Source organism: Tupaia chinensis, unplaced genomic scaffold (genome assembly GCF_000334495.1).
Source record: "Tupaia chinensis unplaced genomic scaffold, TupChi_1.0 Scaffold000320_1, whole genome shotgun sequence".
NCBI classification, from domain to species: Eukaryota; Metazoa; Chordata; class Mammalia; order Scandentia; family Tupaiidae; genus Tupaia; species Tupaia belangeri.
The window spans coordinates 5,311,308-5,327,893 of record NW_006159813.1 but is presented as its reverse complement, the minus strand read 5'-3'; the positions used below and the strand labels follow the sequence as shown (position 1 = coordinate 5,327,893).

The window sequence follows — 16,586 nt, the reverse complement described above, 5'->3', positions numbered from 1 at the left end:
ATACTGCATGCAAGTGATCAGACAGGCGTGAGGCAGACGGGATGGCGGCCCCCCAAAGCCTCATTTGCTAGAGCAACTGTATTGTTTTAAATGCACAGAGCAAAAGATCTAGGTCCTAACTCCAAAAGTTAGCTTCTACTGGTTAATTACAAACTAGCTCGCTTGAGAACTGGCAGGTCCAGTGTGGTGGGAGTTCCAGAGCTGCATAAGGTTCCTAAGAACATTGAGAAGGGGGCCTGTGGTCTCTGAATGCAGTCAGGCTTCCCCATGAGACTTGAAGACAGGCTCTGTCCTGGTGCCTTCAGGGCAATGGGCTTGAGAAAGACACGCACCTCCTTTCCCACTAACCGAACACACTTAATATTAGAGACACTGAATCTCTACCCATCACATTCAGAAAGGTCTCTTGAGTGATTCTAAGGAATAAAGGGCAAGAAATCTCTTTTCTTTCTAAAAAGCTTTTTAAGGTTCACTATTTCTTGTTTTCTCATTATAATGTAAAACTTTTTTTTTTTTTTGTCTTTGGAGATCATGAAATACGATTTCTAAGAGCAGACACTCTTAACGTCAGATCTGTATGTCTCATCACAGATTTAGGATCTACTCATAATACTAGAGTAGTTAAAAAAAATAAAGTAGTCATTTTAAATGGAGGAACTGTAGACGAATGTAGAAACACCCATTCACAAAGGTCACTGTTATTAGTTTCCTCAGAGTTGTATGTAATGAAAAAAACAAACAAAAACTGGTCAGAAAATTGAAAAACTGGTCATTTGTAGGGATATGCATAAGTCTAAGAGAGGAACTTGGAACACTGTGTTCCTTTCTTGATTTGGGTTTTTTAAAAAAGAGAAATGCTTAAAATTGGTTTCACCTATTAAAAAACAACAAATTCAAATGATCCTAATGACCACTAGCCAGCCAACGTCTCCAGCTCCGAGATGCTGCCAGGGTGGCGTATAGCTGGACCTCTGACTGGCCCACGAAATGCTGGGTGAACAGACAGACATCCAGACTTAGGACTGCACGTGCCTCGCAGAGCCGAGGGAAATGGCAGGCACGTAACACCGCCCACATCCGGCAACGGCGACGCTGCAGACAAACGGAGACACACATAAGAATGGAAAGTGACTGAAAAGGATTATAAGAGTGTTGACTGCGAGACCTTATGAAAACAGAATGTCACACACTGTCACCACAGGACAAGCACACAGGCCATGCCAGAGAACACAGTGCCTTTCAAGTGAGTTCACTAGTGTAGGCGGGGAGCGACACTGTCTTTGCAGCTGGAGGAGAGCACACGTTATCTACACTCAGGAGGAGGCAACCAGCCTGCTGGGAAAGTGGCTTTCCTGGTGGTGTGAACCCAGAGGGATCCGTGGAGACGACTTCCGGAATCCTGTTCTCTTGGAAGATAGCAGCAGCAGCAACGGTACAAGGTCCTCTGCTAGACTTTACTCGTCTATGTTCTCTTTCTTTGCACTGTAAATATTCTGCACCGTCTCATAGACAAACTCCAGATCCTCTGGATATCGAATTTCTAGCTCCGCGTTTGGGATGTAGTGAGTGCCAGTAAACTCTGAGAAATAGCGTCCAACATCAGGGTGCGAGATTTCTTGAGGCTCCACATTATATTCCAAGTTTTCTGTTGGTAAAGAGGCACATGGACATTCTTGTTAAAATGTAAATTCCAGCAGCACCTTTTATTCAGAGCGCCTCCTGTCACCCCTTCCAAGTGGCATTTTTGAGGCGGAGAAAAAGGAAAGACCAAAAGATGTGCATGGGCGTAGGAGGTAAGAGGACAAAAGCCGTAGGTGGCAGTGGTGGCACAGGGCTGCCACAACACTCTGCAATGCTGACCCACACAGGGAGTCCTGGGTCAGGGTCCAATCACAGCACGAAGACCCTCTTGGGGATGCCTCTCTCCTTGAGATAAACTTAATTTATGTATTTTTAAAAAGGCAGCAGGCTGCAGTTGGGGGGAAGAGGAGATAATGACTTGGATCCCCCAAGAATTCCATGCATAAGAGAAGTATTTTCCTACTCTCTGAGCAAGCTGTTTGGTTCCAGCAAAACTCACCACCCTTGGGACCTGGCAAACCAGACTCATCATGCTCCTCTGAGCTGGCCTAATGAGCAGCTGGGAGTGCAGAACGAGGGCCTCTTCACCTACTTATTGTCACCAGTGATTAGGGTGAGGCTGCTGTGTCCTTTGGGCCCTTCGGTTACAGACTTGGACCTGCGGTCCTTCCCTGCTCCTAGGAGGAGCCCCTCCCCCACAGATCACACTCTCCGTCCAGTTCCTGAGCATTCTGCTTCTGAAGCCAGCAGTACTTCACAGGCTGTCCTGAGGTCCGACGAGATGAACAGAAAAGTGTTTTTCACCTCCAGACCAGTAATGGGTACTGGTGATTATTACTGGTATAATCTCCCAGGAAAACTATGCTACTTCCTCTCCCTGCTATTTTGCCACTAGAGAGGGATACAGACAGTAAGACTTTAAAAATGAAAATAATACAAGAGATAATAAAGGTATTCAAAAAGCTGAAATCCTCTTACACAGTTTATCATTGTGCCCGCCCCCCGCCATCAATTTGAAATTCAGCTCCTCCGTGGGCACCGTTCCTCTCAGTCCCAGAGGCCTGGCTGAAGGTGGGGTATGGCCCCCCTCAGGGGAAGAAACCCAGCTTCATCCTCTGAACCTGCACCAGAGCAGAGAAGGCTTGCTCTGCTGCAGCCCGTGTTCCCAGGCAGGCTCAATCCTGATCGGTATGAAGGCACGACCCATGAAATGTCACTTGGACCAACTCAAGCAAGTCTCTCACTGGCAAGAGAACAGGGAAGCGTATTTCTTCAAGAGTATGGTTAAAACTGAGACACTTGCCAGGGCATCCCCTGAGCACATGGGACACTCACAGCCTCCTTCCTGCAGCACTGACTTTAACTGATACCTTTCTTCTTTGAAGGGAGGGAGGAAGAGTTGTATAACTGAATTCAAAAACAAAAAAAAAATTTTCAAACCACAAAATGGAATGACCTGAAGAACTCTCATGTATCTGTGCTAAGATGCTGTTTCAGATCAAAATCCACATTCGGGGAAATTGCACACGAGTCACATGCAGAGATAAACACCAGGAGTTTGTTACGGAAGTACATGCGACAGCAGAATCTTCCAGGCACTCAGAATGCCAGCCTGTGGGTCACTGTGTGGATGAGCAATGGCACACAAATCCAGCAAAACACCAGGCAGCCATGAAAACCAGCAACTTGTTTTCAAGACCCTATGAGGGAGGTGGGGTGAAATACGGGTACTACATAGAAAGCTACGGCCAGGTGCCAGGGCTTCAAAGTCACTCGGCAGCGCAGGGCATGGCTTCTTTCAGTTGGGCACTTACAACCTGCCAGGCGCCGTCCTGTGAAATCACTCCAGAAGGAGCTCGTCTCACCACTCTTCCCGCAGAGCCCACCTGAGAGTTCAACCCAGGACTCAGCCTGACAACTCAATCCCAGAGGTGAAGGGCACCATCCTGGCAGTGTGAGAGGAGGATGAGGGGTGGTGCGTGCAACTCAGAGTAGGCGGCAGAGAGAGGAAGCCCCCACTGCAGCTACATGGCAGAAACAGGAGCCCTCAGCTTCAGGACCATCTGATTTGGCAAAAAGGAAGCTGGTGGTCTGCTAACTCGCTCTCTCTGCTGTTACCATTAGATGCTGCAGATGATTTTATTTTCTTCTGTATGTCTTACAGTTTTCAAATGTTGGAAATGAGGAAAGTGAATAAATGCTAAAAAATCACATGTGGGGACCAGCAGTTAGTGTAATGGCTATGTCACTGGACACCCATGTACTCGACTGTAGTTCAAGTCCCAGACCCAGTAGCTTAAGCTGACGCCGGGCACGTGTGCACGTATGCCCAAGATCTCAAGAGGTGAATGGATTGTGGCATGGCCATCTCCCCAGGGGGATGATTTCTTGCTTTCTGTTTCTCTGTCTTGGTCTTTCTGGCGAGTGTACACGCCCTATAGCAAAACCTCTCAAAAACAAAAACAAACAAAAAAATCACATGTGTTTCAAAACACTGCCTGCCCACTACTGCTGCCTGTTCCCCACCCCTATCCAGCAATAGGAGTAGCCAATCGGTGAGGCATCACAGGTAGATTTCCTTGGGAGGCTTATGGTGACACAGCCATGACTTAGTCCCTTAGCCAGGCCAGCTGACAAGGGCCACACGGTTGGATTTTCCTGCAGGGCTACACAGAAATACTCCAGGGCTTGGGTAAAGAATCTGGAATATCGCCAAGAAATAATAAGATCCCCTCTTGCTCAGGGACTAGTACTGCCTATCCTTGGTAGGCCGAAGAGAGATACTTAAAAGTAGAATGAACTCAAGCAGGTAATTCACAACCACCTTGCTGTCAGTTCATTTAGTGTAGTGCTTTGTGGTGAGGTGCTATTTTGTCCCCCAAAGACATCTGGCAATGTCTAGATGTTTCTGGTTGTCCGACCTGGGTGGTGCAACTGCTTGGAATGGGCAGAGGATGCTGCTAAACATCTCACAATGCACGGGCCAGGCTCCACCACAAAGAACAATCTAGAGCACAGTGACAGTGCGGAGGCTGAGAAACCCTGCTTGAGGAAACTCAGACGAACGCACGTGCACTGCTCTCCTCTCCCTTTCCTTCATGTACGGAGTAGCTCCTGGTGCTGGTGCTAACAGGGAAGAGGGGCAAAGCTCAGGACCAGCAGCTGCTGAGACTTCTGAACATGGGCCCCACAGGAGGTTGAGAAGTCCAGCAGGAACGCTGGGAAACCTAGCAAGAGGTCAGTAGGACGAGTGGATGGCATGAGGGTTACACTGCTGGACTCCCAAGTAGCTGACTGTGATTCAAGTCCAGGCACAGTGGCTTAAAACTCATGTCGGGCACGTGGGAGTGCATGCCCAAAATGCCAAGAGGAGACTGGAGGAGAAGGAATTGTGGTATGGCGATCCCCCTAGAGGGTGATTTCTGACTTTCTGTCTCTCTGGCAAGTGTATGCACCCTACAGCAAAAATCCCCCCCCCCCAAAAAGAGAAAGGTCAGTGACATCCCAGAGGGTACGCACTGTTCTATCCTACTGTTGGAGGAATAAGGACTGGATTCGGTGCAGTGACCTCTCTGAACCCCTGGGCTGCTAAGAAGCAAAACAAAAAATAAAAAACAAACTTTAAAGGGGAAAGCAAAATAATGATGTTGACGACTGTGAATTATAATGGGAAAATACCAATCCACTAAACTAAGTAAGATGGACCAAAAATTTTTTACTTAAGAAGAATGCTAAGGGGGCCAGTGGATGGCATAACAGTTACATCACTGGACTCCCATGTAGTCACCTGTGGTTCGTGACCATATGCCCCAAATCCCGAGAATGGAGGAGCGACTGTGGCAAGGCCAGTCCCTCTAGGGGGTGACTTCCTGCTTTGTCTCTCTAGCAAGCAGATGCGCCCTATAGCAAAAATTGCTCTTAAAAAGAAAAAAAAAAGAACGTTAAATCTAAGTAGTATAAAACTTAATTGAGCAAAACATGAGCCAGGACCACTTAAGCTCTAGAAAATCCTGCTTGGTCTTTTCTCATTCCTCTAAAATCTGCAAAAAACCGCACCTCCTTATTTTAAAATTTCCACTATCCCATGCTATATAACTGCGTACTGTAGAAACACAACCTATGAGTCTTCTTGGGCCTCACCCTGTCCTGGCCACCCTCTTAGTCCTGTGGACACACGCACGTGTCTGAGCTTCCAAGTACACTGAAGAAAACCTGACATTACGTCCTGGGTGTTTACTTACACAAAACCTACCCAGAGCACTTACTCCCCACTGGCTTACCTACCTGCAGTTCAGTGCTCTGTAGTCTAGAGAGACTCCAATCTGCCAGGCAAATCCCGGAGGAGGTCAGCTGCTTTGCTATTTTAACAAAGGACCAGGCCTCTTCATATGTACGTGCACATGTGTGGCCAATTCAGGGGGGACGGACAGAAGTCCCAGTCAGAGGACACTGAACACATGTACTTTTTAGTTTAAAGCGGAGTGTTGGGACCAGCAGATGGTTAATGGCTATGTCACTGGACTCCATGTAGTCAGCCACGGTTTGAGACCCAGACCTGGAGGCTTAAAACTCATGCTGGGCATGTGTGCATGTGTGCCTAAGGTCTTGAGAAGAGAATGGAGGAGAAGGGATGGTGGCATGAACATCCCCCTGGGAGGTGATTTCTCGCTCTCTGTTTCTCAGGGGAGTGTATGCACCCTATAGCAAAAAGAAAAAAAAAGTGAGTGCCAAGCTGCCCTCTGAAATGGTTGTGCCACTTTACATGCCACCCCGACATTCGGGGTCCTCCCCCTCTCACCTGCCAGCATGTGCAGGCTTTCGTGACTGGGGAGGGGCTCCGGAGCGGTGTATGTGGGAAGTATAAGATGAATTACGGAAAGGGGAACTAATGTTTGGTGAGGGCACATGCACCACACGTTCTCTGACATGTACTGCCATCCCCAACAAAACCATGACAAGAACAGGATTTTCACACGGCAGCCAAATTCCCGACTTTCCAAGATGGACAGCTGGCTTAAATTCAGAGCCTCTCTGACAATCACACCCAACATCCAACAAGTAGGTATGTCTGCTCTCCTACTCAGTGCCAAGGAAGTAAGAAAACACGCCCCCTAGTGGAACAAAAAAAAAAAATCACACGTATGCAAGATACTAAATATGCCCTCAACAGGAATTAGGCAAAATCTAATATACTGAGGGACGAATTCTCCTTAATTCTGCAGACTAAAACTCTGTGAAGATGTCACACACGTACCTGGTTGTTAATTCACTTTTCAACTCTCTAAAGGGTTTTCAATACTTAGAAAAGCATTGTTTTCTAATACTTTTATTTTTTTATTTTTTTATTTTTGGAGAGATTTTCACTGTAGGGCGCGTGCGCTCGCCAGACAGAGAGAGACATAGAGACAGAAAGCGAGAAATCACCCTCCAGGGGGGATGGTCACGCCGCAATCCCTTCTCCTCCATTCTCCTCTCGGGATCTTGGGCACGCACGCACACGCGCCCGGCGTGAGTTTTAAGCCACCGGGTCCGGGACACGAACCGCGGTCGACTACGTGGGAGTCCAGCGACATAGCCATTACGCTAACTGCTGGTTCCCTAATACTTTTATTTTTTAGAATTAATAAATTTAATTTATCTATTTATTTATTTTTGATTTGATCAGTTAAGGGGGGGGAAGAGGGGGGGAAGGCAGGAAGGGAGTGAGTGAGTGAGTGAGTGAATAAGAAAGCAAGCTACCAGGTCTGAGACCTGAAAAGAGAGAGAGAGAAAGTGAGAAAGCAAACCACCAGATCTGAGACCTGTGGTCAGTCATGTGGGAGAGTCCGGCACCTTAACCACCTGCTGGCCCTGGAAAACATTGCTAATGGGGTCTATCCAGGTCAATAAGAACACTGGTGCGAAGGGTCAAAAATTTAGATCAAGATTAAAGATAAAGTACATTTGCTGCAAATCAATTAACTTAGAAATATTTGAAAACAATGTTTACATAATTTGGTCTTTCAAGGTTTCCCACTGGCTAAATATGGACTGATGTGAGCATAACATGGTCTCAAATGATCACAAGACATTGCATTGTTTTTCTTTTAGAGAGGCTTTTGCTATAGGAAGCTTGCACTCGCCAGAAAGACAGAGAGAGACAGAAAGACAGAAAGCAACAAATCACCCCCCTAGGGGAGATGGCCACACCTCAATCCCTTCTCCATCTCTCAAGAACTTGGGCACGCACGCACACATGCCTGGTGTGAGTTTAAGCCACTGGGTCCAGGACTTGAACTACAGTTAACTACACGGGAGTCCAGCAATATAACCATTATGCCAACTACTGGTCCCCAACATGGCTTTTTTTTTTAAATCCAGAAATCTACAATGGGGAGGTGGGCAGCAAGGGAGGATAGAGAGGTCAGGATGCATGGAGCAGAAAAAATGCTTGTTCATAGAAGAGAATGGCAGCAGAAAAGCAGAGAGCAATTCTCACACAATGCTCTAGGCAAGAGTATTTAGTAGGCACCAGCATAAACCATGATGCTAAAGTCACAGGGAACAAGGTCTTCTTCACAGGACGCCTGCGAGACCCCAGGATTTCTCATTAATTTAAAAGGAAAAATGTTCCTTATAGAGATCATTGCAAAGGGAAAAGTGTTCCTTACTGTCCTAGCCAAGTGATGGAACCTGCGCTAACGGAGCAGTGAGCACCACAAGCTGCAACATGGGCACAGAGCAGCTGATACGAAGATCTCTTGGTAAGAGACTGAGTCCTATTTAATGAAGCCTCAGACTTTGCTTCCAGTTTACAGGCAATGCCCAGATGCAGAAATGGTGAGATAAATTTCATATATCAGACAACCCACATGACAACTACGGCCAGCTTGGATTCTTCAGCCAGTCAGCCAGGAGAGCTCCTACAAGTTCAGTAGCCAGTGGCCTTGTCTGAAGGCTTGTGGGAAGGACGCCCTGAGGGGCAGGCCTGGAGTACACCACAAGGAAGCAGGGCAGTGACACAGACCAGGTACACCTGGTAGCGGGGGATTCACGTAGGAGGCTAAAGTCAGGTCACTTCTGACTCACTGGCTGTCTTATAGGGGTGAGCAGGTAGAGAAGGGGTGGCCCACACAATGCCATTCTGTGCAAAGGGACATGCAGGAACAGGCTGGAGCAGGGCAGGGCAGTGAGTTCTGGGCTCAGAACATATGGGAGAGGTGTGGCGAGCCTGAGAGCCTCCACATGTAGAGGGTCTATAGGCTGCAGCGGGCTAGGGCCTGGGCAGAGCCAAAGATGGGAATGAAACTCTGAGGCACCAGCACATAAACGAGGCCCCAGGAATGAAGGAGATGAACCATACGGACCGAGAGAGCCCAGAGTCCCACCAGACAGAGGAGCCTTGAGGAGAGACTGGGCCGGGCACATCTGGGGGTGCCTGCAAAGGAGCCTCTTCTCCGGGCCCTCATGGCCCAGTATGTGACAGACCGTAAGGACACACCCACTGACTGAGTCCAGGAAGAATCACCAGGAGAAAATACAGAGACCATCAAGGTGCAGTGAGAGCTTTTCCGTGTGAGAATGTTCTCTCACACTTTAAAATTTAAAAAGGCAATCTGTCAACACTACCTGCAATTTTCCATTCTCCTTTTGGGCACACACACACACACACATACACACACACACACACACGGGCCCAGTGAGAGTTTCAAGCCACCAGGTCCAGAACTCAAACTGATGTCTGCCATGTGGGAGTTCAGTGCCTTAACCACCACGCCACCTGCTGCCCTCATTTATATTGTTTCAATTTAATTCATTTATTTAATTCATTTAATTCAATTATTTCAATTTAATTCATTTCAGAGATGGCAAACATTACAGCCAGATAGTAAACTTTTTCTGAAGTCATTAGGAATTATGGCTATAAACTCTGCATGGCATTTGCTTAGGTATGATTTGGGATGAGTTCCTAAGTCTTTGACATGAACACCAAACAAATTCGGAGCATGAAAACTAAGCACTCATTTCTGACTACTCTAAAAAAGCCCATTTTAAAAATCAATATAAATGAGGGCAGCAGGTGGAGTGGTGGTGAAGGCGCACATGGCTGACATCAGCGGTGGCTTCAAACTCACACGGGGCCCGTGTGTGTGTGTGTGTGTGTGCCCAAAATCCCAAAAGGAGAATGGAAGAGCCATTCCCCTGGGGGGTGATTTTCTCACTTTCCTTCTCTCTATCTCTGTCCCTCCGGTGAGTGTACACACCTTATGACAAAAATGCTAAAAAAACAGGGGCCAGCAGGTGGTGTGATGGTTAAGGTGGCTGGACTCCCACATGGCTGACCATGTTTCGAGTCCCAGATGTGGCAGCTTACCTTCGCACTTTCCCTCTCTCTCTGGTCAACTTCAATAAAATAAATTAATAAAATAATGACAATGAATAAAACTAAAAAGAAAATTCTTTAAAAGCAAAACAAAAAAACCAAAAACAAACCCAAAATAAATGTTTCTAGAAACTGGAGTATCAAATTGTGCAAGTCTTAACACAAGTCCTACCCGGGAGACAGTGCGTGTATGTGGTGAAGCCATGAACACTGGCCTATATGGCCAATTCTCCTTTATTCCCATGATACTCTAGATGGTGGATGGTACGAAATGCTTACCAGGCAATGAGTGGTTGTATAACGGTAGAGCAAATTATTAATTTCCAAATTAGTTCTTGAGTTTTAGAAAGTCTTAGCAGGACTTCCTATTTGACACAGCTTCGAAAGAGAAGAATGTCACCACAGAGCCTCATCTGACACAGAGAGTCCAGGTGCATGACCTCCTCTACCTCCAAGTACCTCCTCTACCTCCACAGCGGTTAAGCAGCCTGCAGTCTCAATAAAGACAGTCACTAGCTATGTTGTTATGGAAGGGCCTCACAGTTTCTGGTGAGTGAACAACAATTAATATAAAAACTCTTTCCAGTGTCTTCAGATGATTCTATTACTGGATTTATCAGAGCATACTGGGTTTAGTTAGGTCAAACCTAGTATTTATGGCAGACAGGAAGAAGTGGAGCATGATGGGCAGCAGAAGGCTCTCTGCTGGGCTGCCTGGCCCCCAATTCATACTCAGTAACTTAAAATTAAGTGGCTAGGGGACCAGCAGTTGGTGTAATGGCTATGTTAGTGGACTCCCATGTAGTCGACTGCAGTTCGGGTCCTGGACCCAGTGGCTTAAACTCATGCCGGGTGTGTGTGCGTGCGTGTGTGCCCAAGATCTTGAGAGGAGAATGGAGGAAAAGGGATTGCAGCATGGCCATCCCCCCCTGAGAGGTGATTTCTTGCTTTCTGTCTCTCTCTGTCTTTTTGGCAAGTGCACACACCCTATAGCAAAACCCTCTCCAAAATAAAAAAAAAGTGGCCAGGGCCAGCAGGTGGTGTAGCAGTTAAGGTGCTGAACTCCCACATGGCTGACAGTGGTTTGAGTCCCAAACCTGGTAGCTTCTTCATGCCAGGTATGTGTGCATGCACATTCAAAATTCCAAGAGGAGCAGGGATTACAGCATGACCATACTCTCTGGGGGGTGTTTCCTCACTTTTCCTCTCTGTATCTCTCCATCAATGCACACGACCTATTGCAAAAACCTAAAAAAAAAAGAAAAAGAAAAAAGCAATCTCCCTGTGCTTGAGTCTCTTCATAAAATTGTGCTGGTGAGGGCCAGCCGGTGGCGTGGTGGTTAAGGCAGCTGGTTCCCACACGGATGACAGCAGTTTGAGTCCTAGACCCAGTGGCTTGTAAAACATGCTGAGTGCATATGTATATATGCCCCAAATCCCAAGGAGAATAGAGGCAAAGGGACTGTGGTGTGGCCACTTCCCCATGGAAGGGGATTTCTCATTTTCCCTGTTTTTCTGTCTCCCTCCCATAAGTGCACACACTACAGAGCAAATACTAAAAACACACAAACCAACACAGTGATGATGGCAGCGGTCCTCAGATGGAGTGAGTATACAGCAGAACGCCTGGTAGAGTGGCACTGCACTAGCATTTGTGCTTATTTTTATTTATTTATTTTGAGGGTATTAAGAGGGCATGTGTGCTCACCAGAGAAACAAAAAAAGAAAGTGCTTCCCAAGGAGAATGGTAATGCTGCAATACCTTCTCCTCCATCTTTGGGATTCTGGGATCTTGGGCATATACAGCCAATGTGTTTCTTAAGCCATCAGGTCCAAGACTTGAACCACATGGTCAGCTACGTGGGATCCCACTGTCCTAACACGATGCCATAGAGCCAGCCCTCAACTCACTTCACTTGATTCATAAAATCAATGTGAATGCTTTGATTTTATTCTATCAGGCATAGAATAAATTCATACCATTAAATGAAAGTCAATTTCTTTTTTTTTTTTTGGAGAGGTTTTTGCTATAGGGTGCGTGCGCTAACCAGACAGACAGAGAGATGGAAAGCGAGAAATCACCCCCCAGAGGGGATGGCCACGCCGCAATCCCTTCTCCTCCATTCTCCTCTCGGGATCTTGGGCATGCACACACACGCACCCGGCATGAGTTTAAGCCACCGGGTCCGGGATGCAAACTGCGGTCGACTACGTGGGAGTCCAGCGACATAGCCATTATGCTAACTGCTGGTCCCGAAAGTCAATTTCAAAAGGGACAATGAAAAGGAGACTTACACTGAAGGTATTTTTGTCTCTAACTTGTTTCCATAGGCTCCATCTGTCCTCACCTCAGATTTGCACCTGTCAGGGCTGGGAGGGCCCCAAACACCTACCAAACGCTAGCAAACACCTATTGCTTCTCTCACACGCTTTCAGAATCAGCAACATGGCCTGCAGTTCCCACAAGTGGCCACACGAGGGTGGCTCTGAGAAAGCACAGAGGGTGGTCAGTCACAAGAGGCCAGAAGGATCCAGGGTGTCTCTACAAATGTCCGGGCAGCATGGTATGGGCTAGCACTCCTTGTCTGAGGACACAAGAGTGACCAGCCAGATCTCAACCAGCAGTAGCACTAGAACAGGGGTCTGGCTGTGGAAGCGGCCTCAGGGCAGGGGAGTGTGTGGTGTTTAACTTTTGATGTGGTTGCTCAGTGGACACCCACCCACATCTAATGGAGTAGCAGCCCTGCTGACTCCACCCAGGCGACAACTCCCATCTCGAGTACACTGACAACTGGCACCCACAGACTCTGCGTGCTCACATGCGAGCTCAAGATGTGCAAGGAGAGCCAGGCACTTACCTTGGGCTGCGTATCTACAAGAACCATCCTCCACCAGCACATTGTAGAAAGGCTGATGGTGGCCATGAGGCAAGCTGTGCACGTTCATGTTCCGGATCCACTCGTGCCCCATCATGCAGGTGGGGTCCCAGCCGTAGATCACACAGTTATAGCCGTACCTAGGGGACACGAGAAGACAGTGCGTTGATTCCCTGGGGCTATGACACAGCAACTGGGAGATGGTCCCACAGTGGTTTCTCTAAGCTCACGTCCTTACTGGTTGACCTGTTCTTACTTAACGCTGGATCATTTGCCAGGACACCCCTACACCCTACAAACCCCTCTTATTATACACATGGCACTTCATTTGGAAAAGAATAAGCTTTCAACAGAGTCACGAGACAGTTGACTACCCAAACAGAAAAAGGCATCAGGACACACCAAAATAAATTTTTAGTAAAACAAAGACCTAGATGCATAACACGAAACTTTTCTCTTTTTTTGCCCTAAAGGGTGCATGCACTCACTGGAGAGAGGCAGAGAAAGAGAGAGGGAGGAAAAGTGAGAAATCACCAACCCCCCCCCACCCCCGGGGGAAATGCCACACCACAATCCCTTTTCTATTCTCCTCTTGGGATATTTGGCATGCATACATATGTGCCCTGCATGTTTTTGAAGCCACTGGGTCCCACTGGGATTTGAACTGCACAGTAGGCCATGTGGGATCCAGCCATTTTAACCACCATGCTACCTGGTGTACCTAAAATGCAGAAATTTTTTTCCCCTCCCTGCTAAAATGCAGAACTTTTAAAATAAAATAAAGTACCTTTGTGACTTGAGAAGGGAAAGATTTCTTAAACAAGGCACTAAAAATAGAATCCATAAAGATTAACCTATTTGACAGCATTAAAACTAAGAGACTAGGGGCTGCCAGGTGACATGATGATTGGGGCTCTGGACTCCCACATGGTGAACTGCAGTTCAAGTCTGGACTTGGCAGCTTGCTCTTGCATTCCCCTACCCTGATCAAATTAAAAATAATACTAATAAATATAAGGGGCCGGCAGGTGGTGTACTTTTTAACGTGCTGGACTCCCACATGGCTGACCATGGTTCAAGTCCCAGATCTGGAAGAGTAAGGAAATTCACTCTTAAAAATTAACCAGTCTCTGGGTTGGCAGATGGCATGGTGGTTAAGGGCGCTAGACTCTCACATGGCCGATTGTAGTTCGAGTCCTAGACCTGGCGGCTTGCTTTCTCACTTTCTCTCGCTCTGTCCCTCTCTGGTCAAATTAAAATAAGTAAATAAATAAAGTTAAATAAAATAATTCTTAAAAAAATATGGCAAGTTGGAAAACATGAACTTTTGGCTAGGTATATTTGATGAAGAAATCGTTTATTTTTTAGATATGATAATAGATAGCAAATGTGTTAGAGAGCAAGTGAGAGTACACAGGCCTTTACTTTTTAGAGATACTTGCTGAAATAGCTACGAATGACCTGTGAGATGTGCTTCAGTTAACCCAGGGAGGAGGAAGGGGCAGGTGGGGATAAAACAATGCAGACAGACCTAACATTAGAAGCTAGATGATGGGAACATCACCTAGTTCATTACACTCATCTCTCTCTTAGGTATGCTTGAAAATTTCTGTAATAAACTTTTAAAAAGTTATTTAATTGCATTTATTTATTATTATTTTTTAATTTGGCTAGAGTGAGAGAGAGAGAGAAGAAAGTAAGAAAGCAAGCCAACCAGTCCAGGACTTGAACTCTGGTCAGCCGTGAGAACCACCATGCTACCTGCCAGTGCCCCATAATAAACTCTTTAAAAATGAAATAAAAGATAAAAAAATACCAGCCAAAAACTTGGAAAAAAAGACTAATACACAGATGAACAATTACCAATCAATAAGGAAGCCTAATAACCCAATAGAAAAATAAGCAAAATACTCAAAGAGCACTTCCTAGAAGCAAACTTGGAGAGGTAGCAGACACATGAAAAAGAACCTCAACCTGTTTGGTAATCAGAGAAATGTCAATTAAAACCAAAACGGGGGACAGTTGGAGGTGTGGTGGTTAAGGTGGCTGGATCCCACGTGGCTGACTGTGCAGTTCAAATCTTGGACCTGGCAGCTTGAGAAACACGCTGGCCACAAGTGCGTGCATGTCCAAAATGCTGAGAGAAGAATGACGAAGGCAATACAATGTAGGGGTAGAGGTGGGGGGAGGCAAGGAGAGAGTGCTTTTTCTCTCTCTCTTGCGAGCACAAGTGCCCTATAGCAATTTTTTAAAAAAGAGAGATTGGGGCCAGCAGATGGTGTAGTGTTTACATCACTGGACTCCCACAGGGCCGACTGCAGTTTGAGTCCTGGGCCTGGTGGCTTGAAAATCACACCGAGTACATGTGTGTGGCCCAAGATCTCAGGAGAAGAATAGAGAAGGAATTGTGGTGTGGCCATCCCCCCTGTGGAATGATTGCTCACTTTCTCTCTCACTGTTCCTGCCTGTCTATCTCTCTCTCTCTGCCAAGTGCATGCATCCTAAGCCAAAAAAGTCTTTAAAAAAAGAGAGAGATCAGTAAAAAAAACCTTTGACTCGATATGCAGCAAATCTTTAAAAAAAAAAACCCAAAAAACCCACATAGGAAGACCAACTGCATTTACCACATAAGTACAACTGTAAAGGCCTGGCAGTGACACCTGCTGAGAAGGGGAACTCTCATCTCCTAGCCTGCTGGTGGGATGGAAACTGCAAACTGCACTACCACTTTGGATAAAGCCTCCTTCTGCCCAATGAACAGACTCTGTGCATACCCTCTTTCCGTCTAGTGAGCAGACCGCGCGCACACCCTCCTCCTGCCCAGGGAACAGACCGCATGCACGCCCTCCTCCTGCCCAGTGAATAGACAGAATGCACATCTTATTTCTGCCCAGTGAACAGACTGTGTGCACACCTTACCACTCGAAAAATCCCTACCTACAATACAGGTTCATGGAGATGAAAAGTAAAGAAGAATAAGAATAGTGAAGAAATGAGGAAAAACCCTCTTTGTATACAGGGTTGCTTCCATCTTCCCAACACGGAAAAGGGTCAGACCTCTAAAGGTCATCTAAAGTATTCAAAGATCTCTCAGCAAAGTGAGTCTTTGCTTAAAAAAGGAAAAAGGTTAAAGATATGGTTCAGTTTTCTCTGTCTCCTGTGGTGAGCGCTCAGTAAAGGAGTGGTCAAAGACACCCAGTTGTTGCTTCAGAGTCAGGTCCTCCTCTGGGTGTTCACTGCCGGCTCCTCCGTGGCCCCATCTGAACACACGCCACGTCGTAGGACAGGAGAACCTACCGCACTTACCTCTTGTGCTTCATAATGAGCCCAATGGAGTAGCAGACATCTCTGTGCTTCTCGTCGGAACGGAGCTTAACCTCCACGCCTACCTCCTCCTTCTTGCGCTCAATGTGCTCTAAAGTGTGCTGCACCAGGTAGCCCACCGCCCCGTGCTGCCCGGGGTCTAGGGTTTGGATGTGCTGGAGGATGTCAAGCACCTTCAAGACAAGACAGAAAGACTAGGAGATAATATTTTCAGCTAGGCCTTTTCTCTTTTGCAGCTTGAGATTTAGGCCTACCTACCTAACCCGACAAAGGATGGCAAGCAGCGGCTGACCATACCAGGATGGCCCAGGATGCCCCCGTTCAACCAGTGTGGACATTAAGGGGCCACTCGGAAACTGCTATAGGAGAAGGGTTTGTTGTCCACAGGCACACTTGGAGTAGGTAGACTCCAAAAGGGCCTCATGTCCCCAATCAGTGTGGAA

At 46.8% G+C, this 16,586-nt stretch overlaps 1 protein-coding gene across 2 annotated transcripts in view; it reads right to left on the bottom strand.

The window, feature by feature from the left end:
- Window positions 1-237: 237 nt before the first annotated feature.
- The window catches only part of FBXO21 (F-box protein 21), a gene marked incomplete in the record, with an annotated part of 48,767 nt that continues 32,418 nt past the window's right edge, over window positions 238-16,586 (bottom strand). Inside the window, 3 exon segments of one of the 2 annotated variants that reach the window (XM_014588981.2) lie at window positions 238-1,645; window positions 12,802-12,959; window positions 16,126-16,337. In XM_014588981.2, the coding sequence (XP_014444467.1) occupies window positions 1,455-1,645; window positions 12,802-12,959; window positions 16,126-16,337 (561 nt within the window). 2 annotated transcript variants of the gene reach the window in all.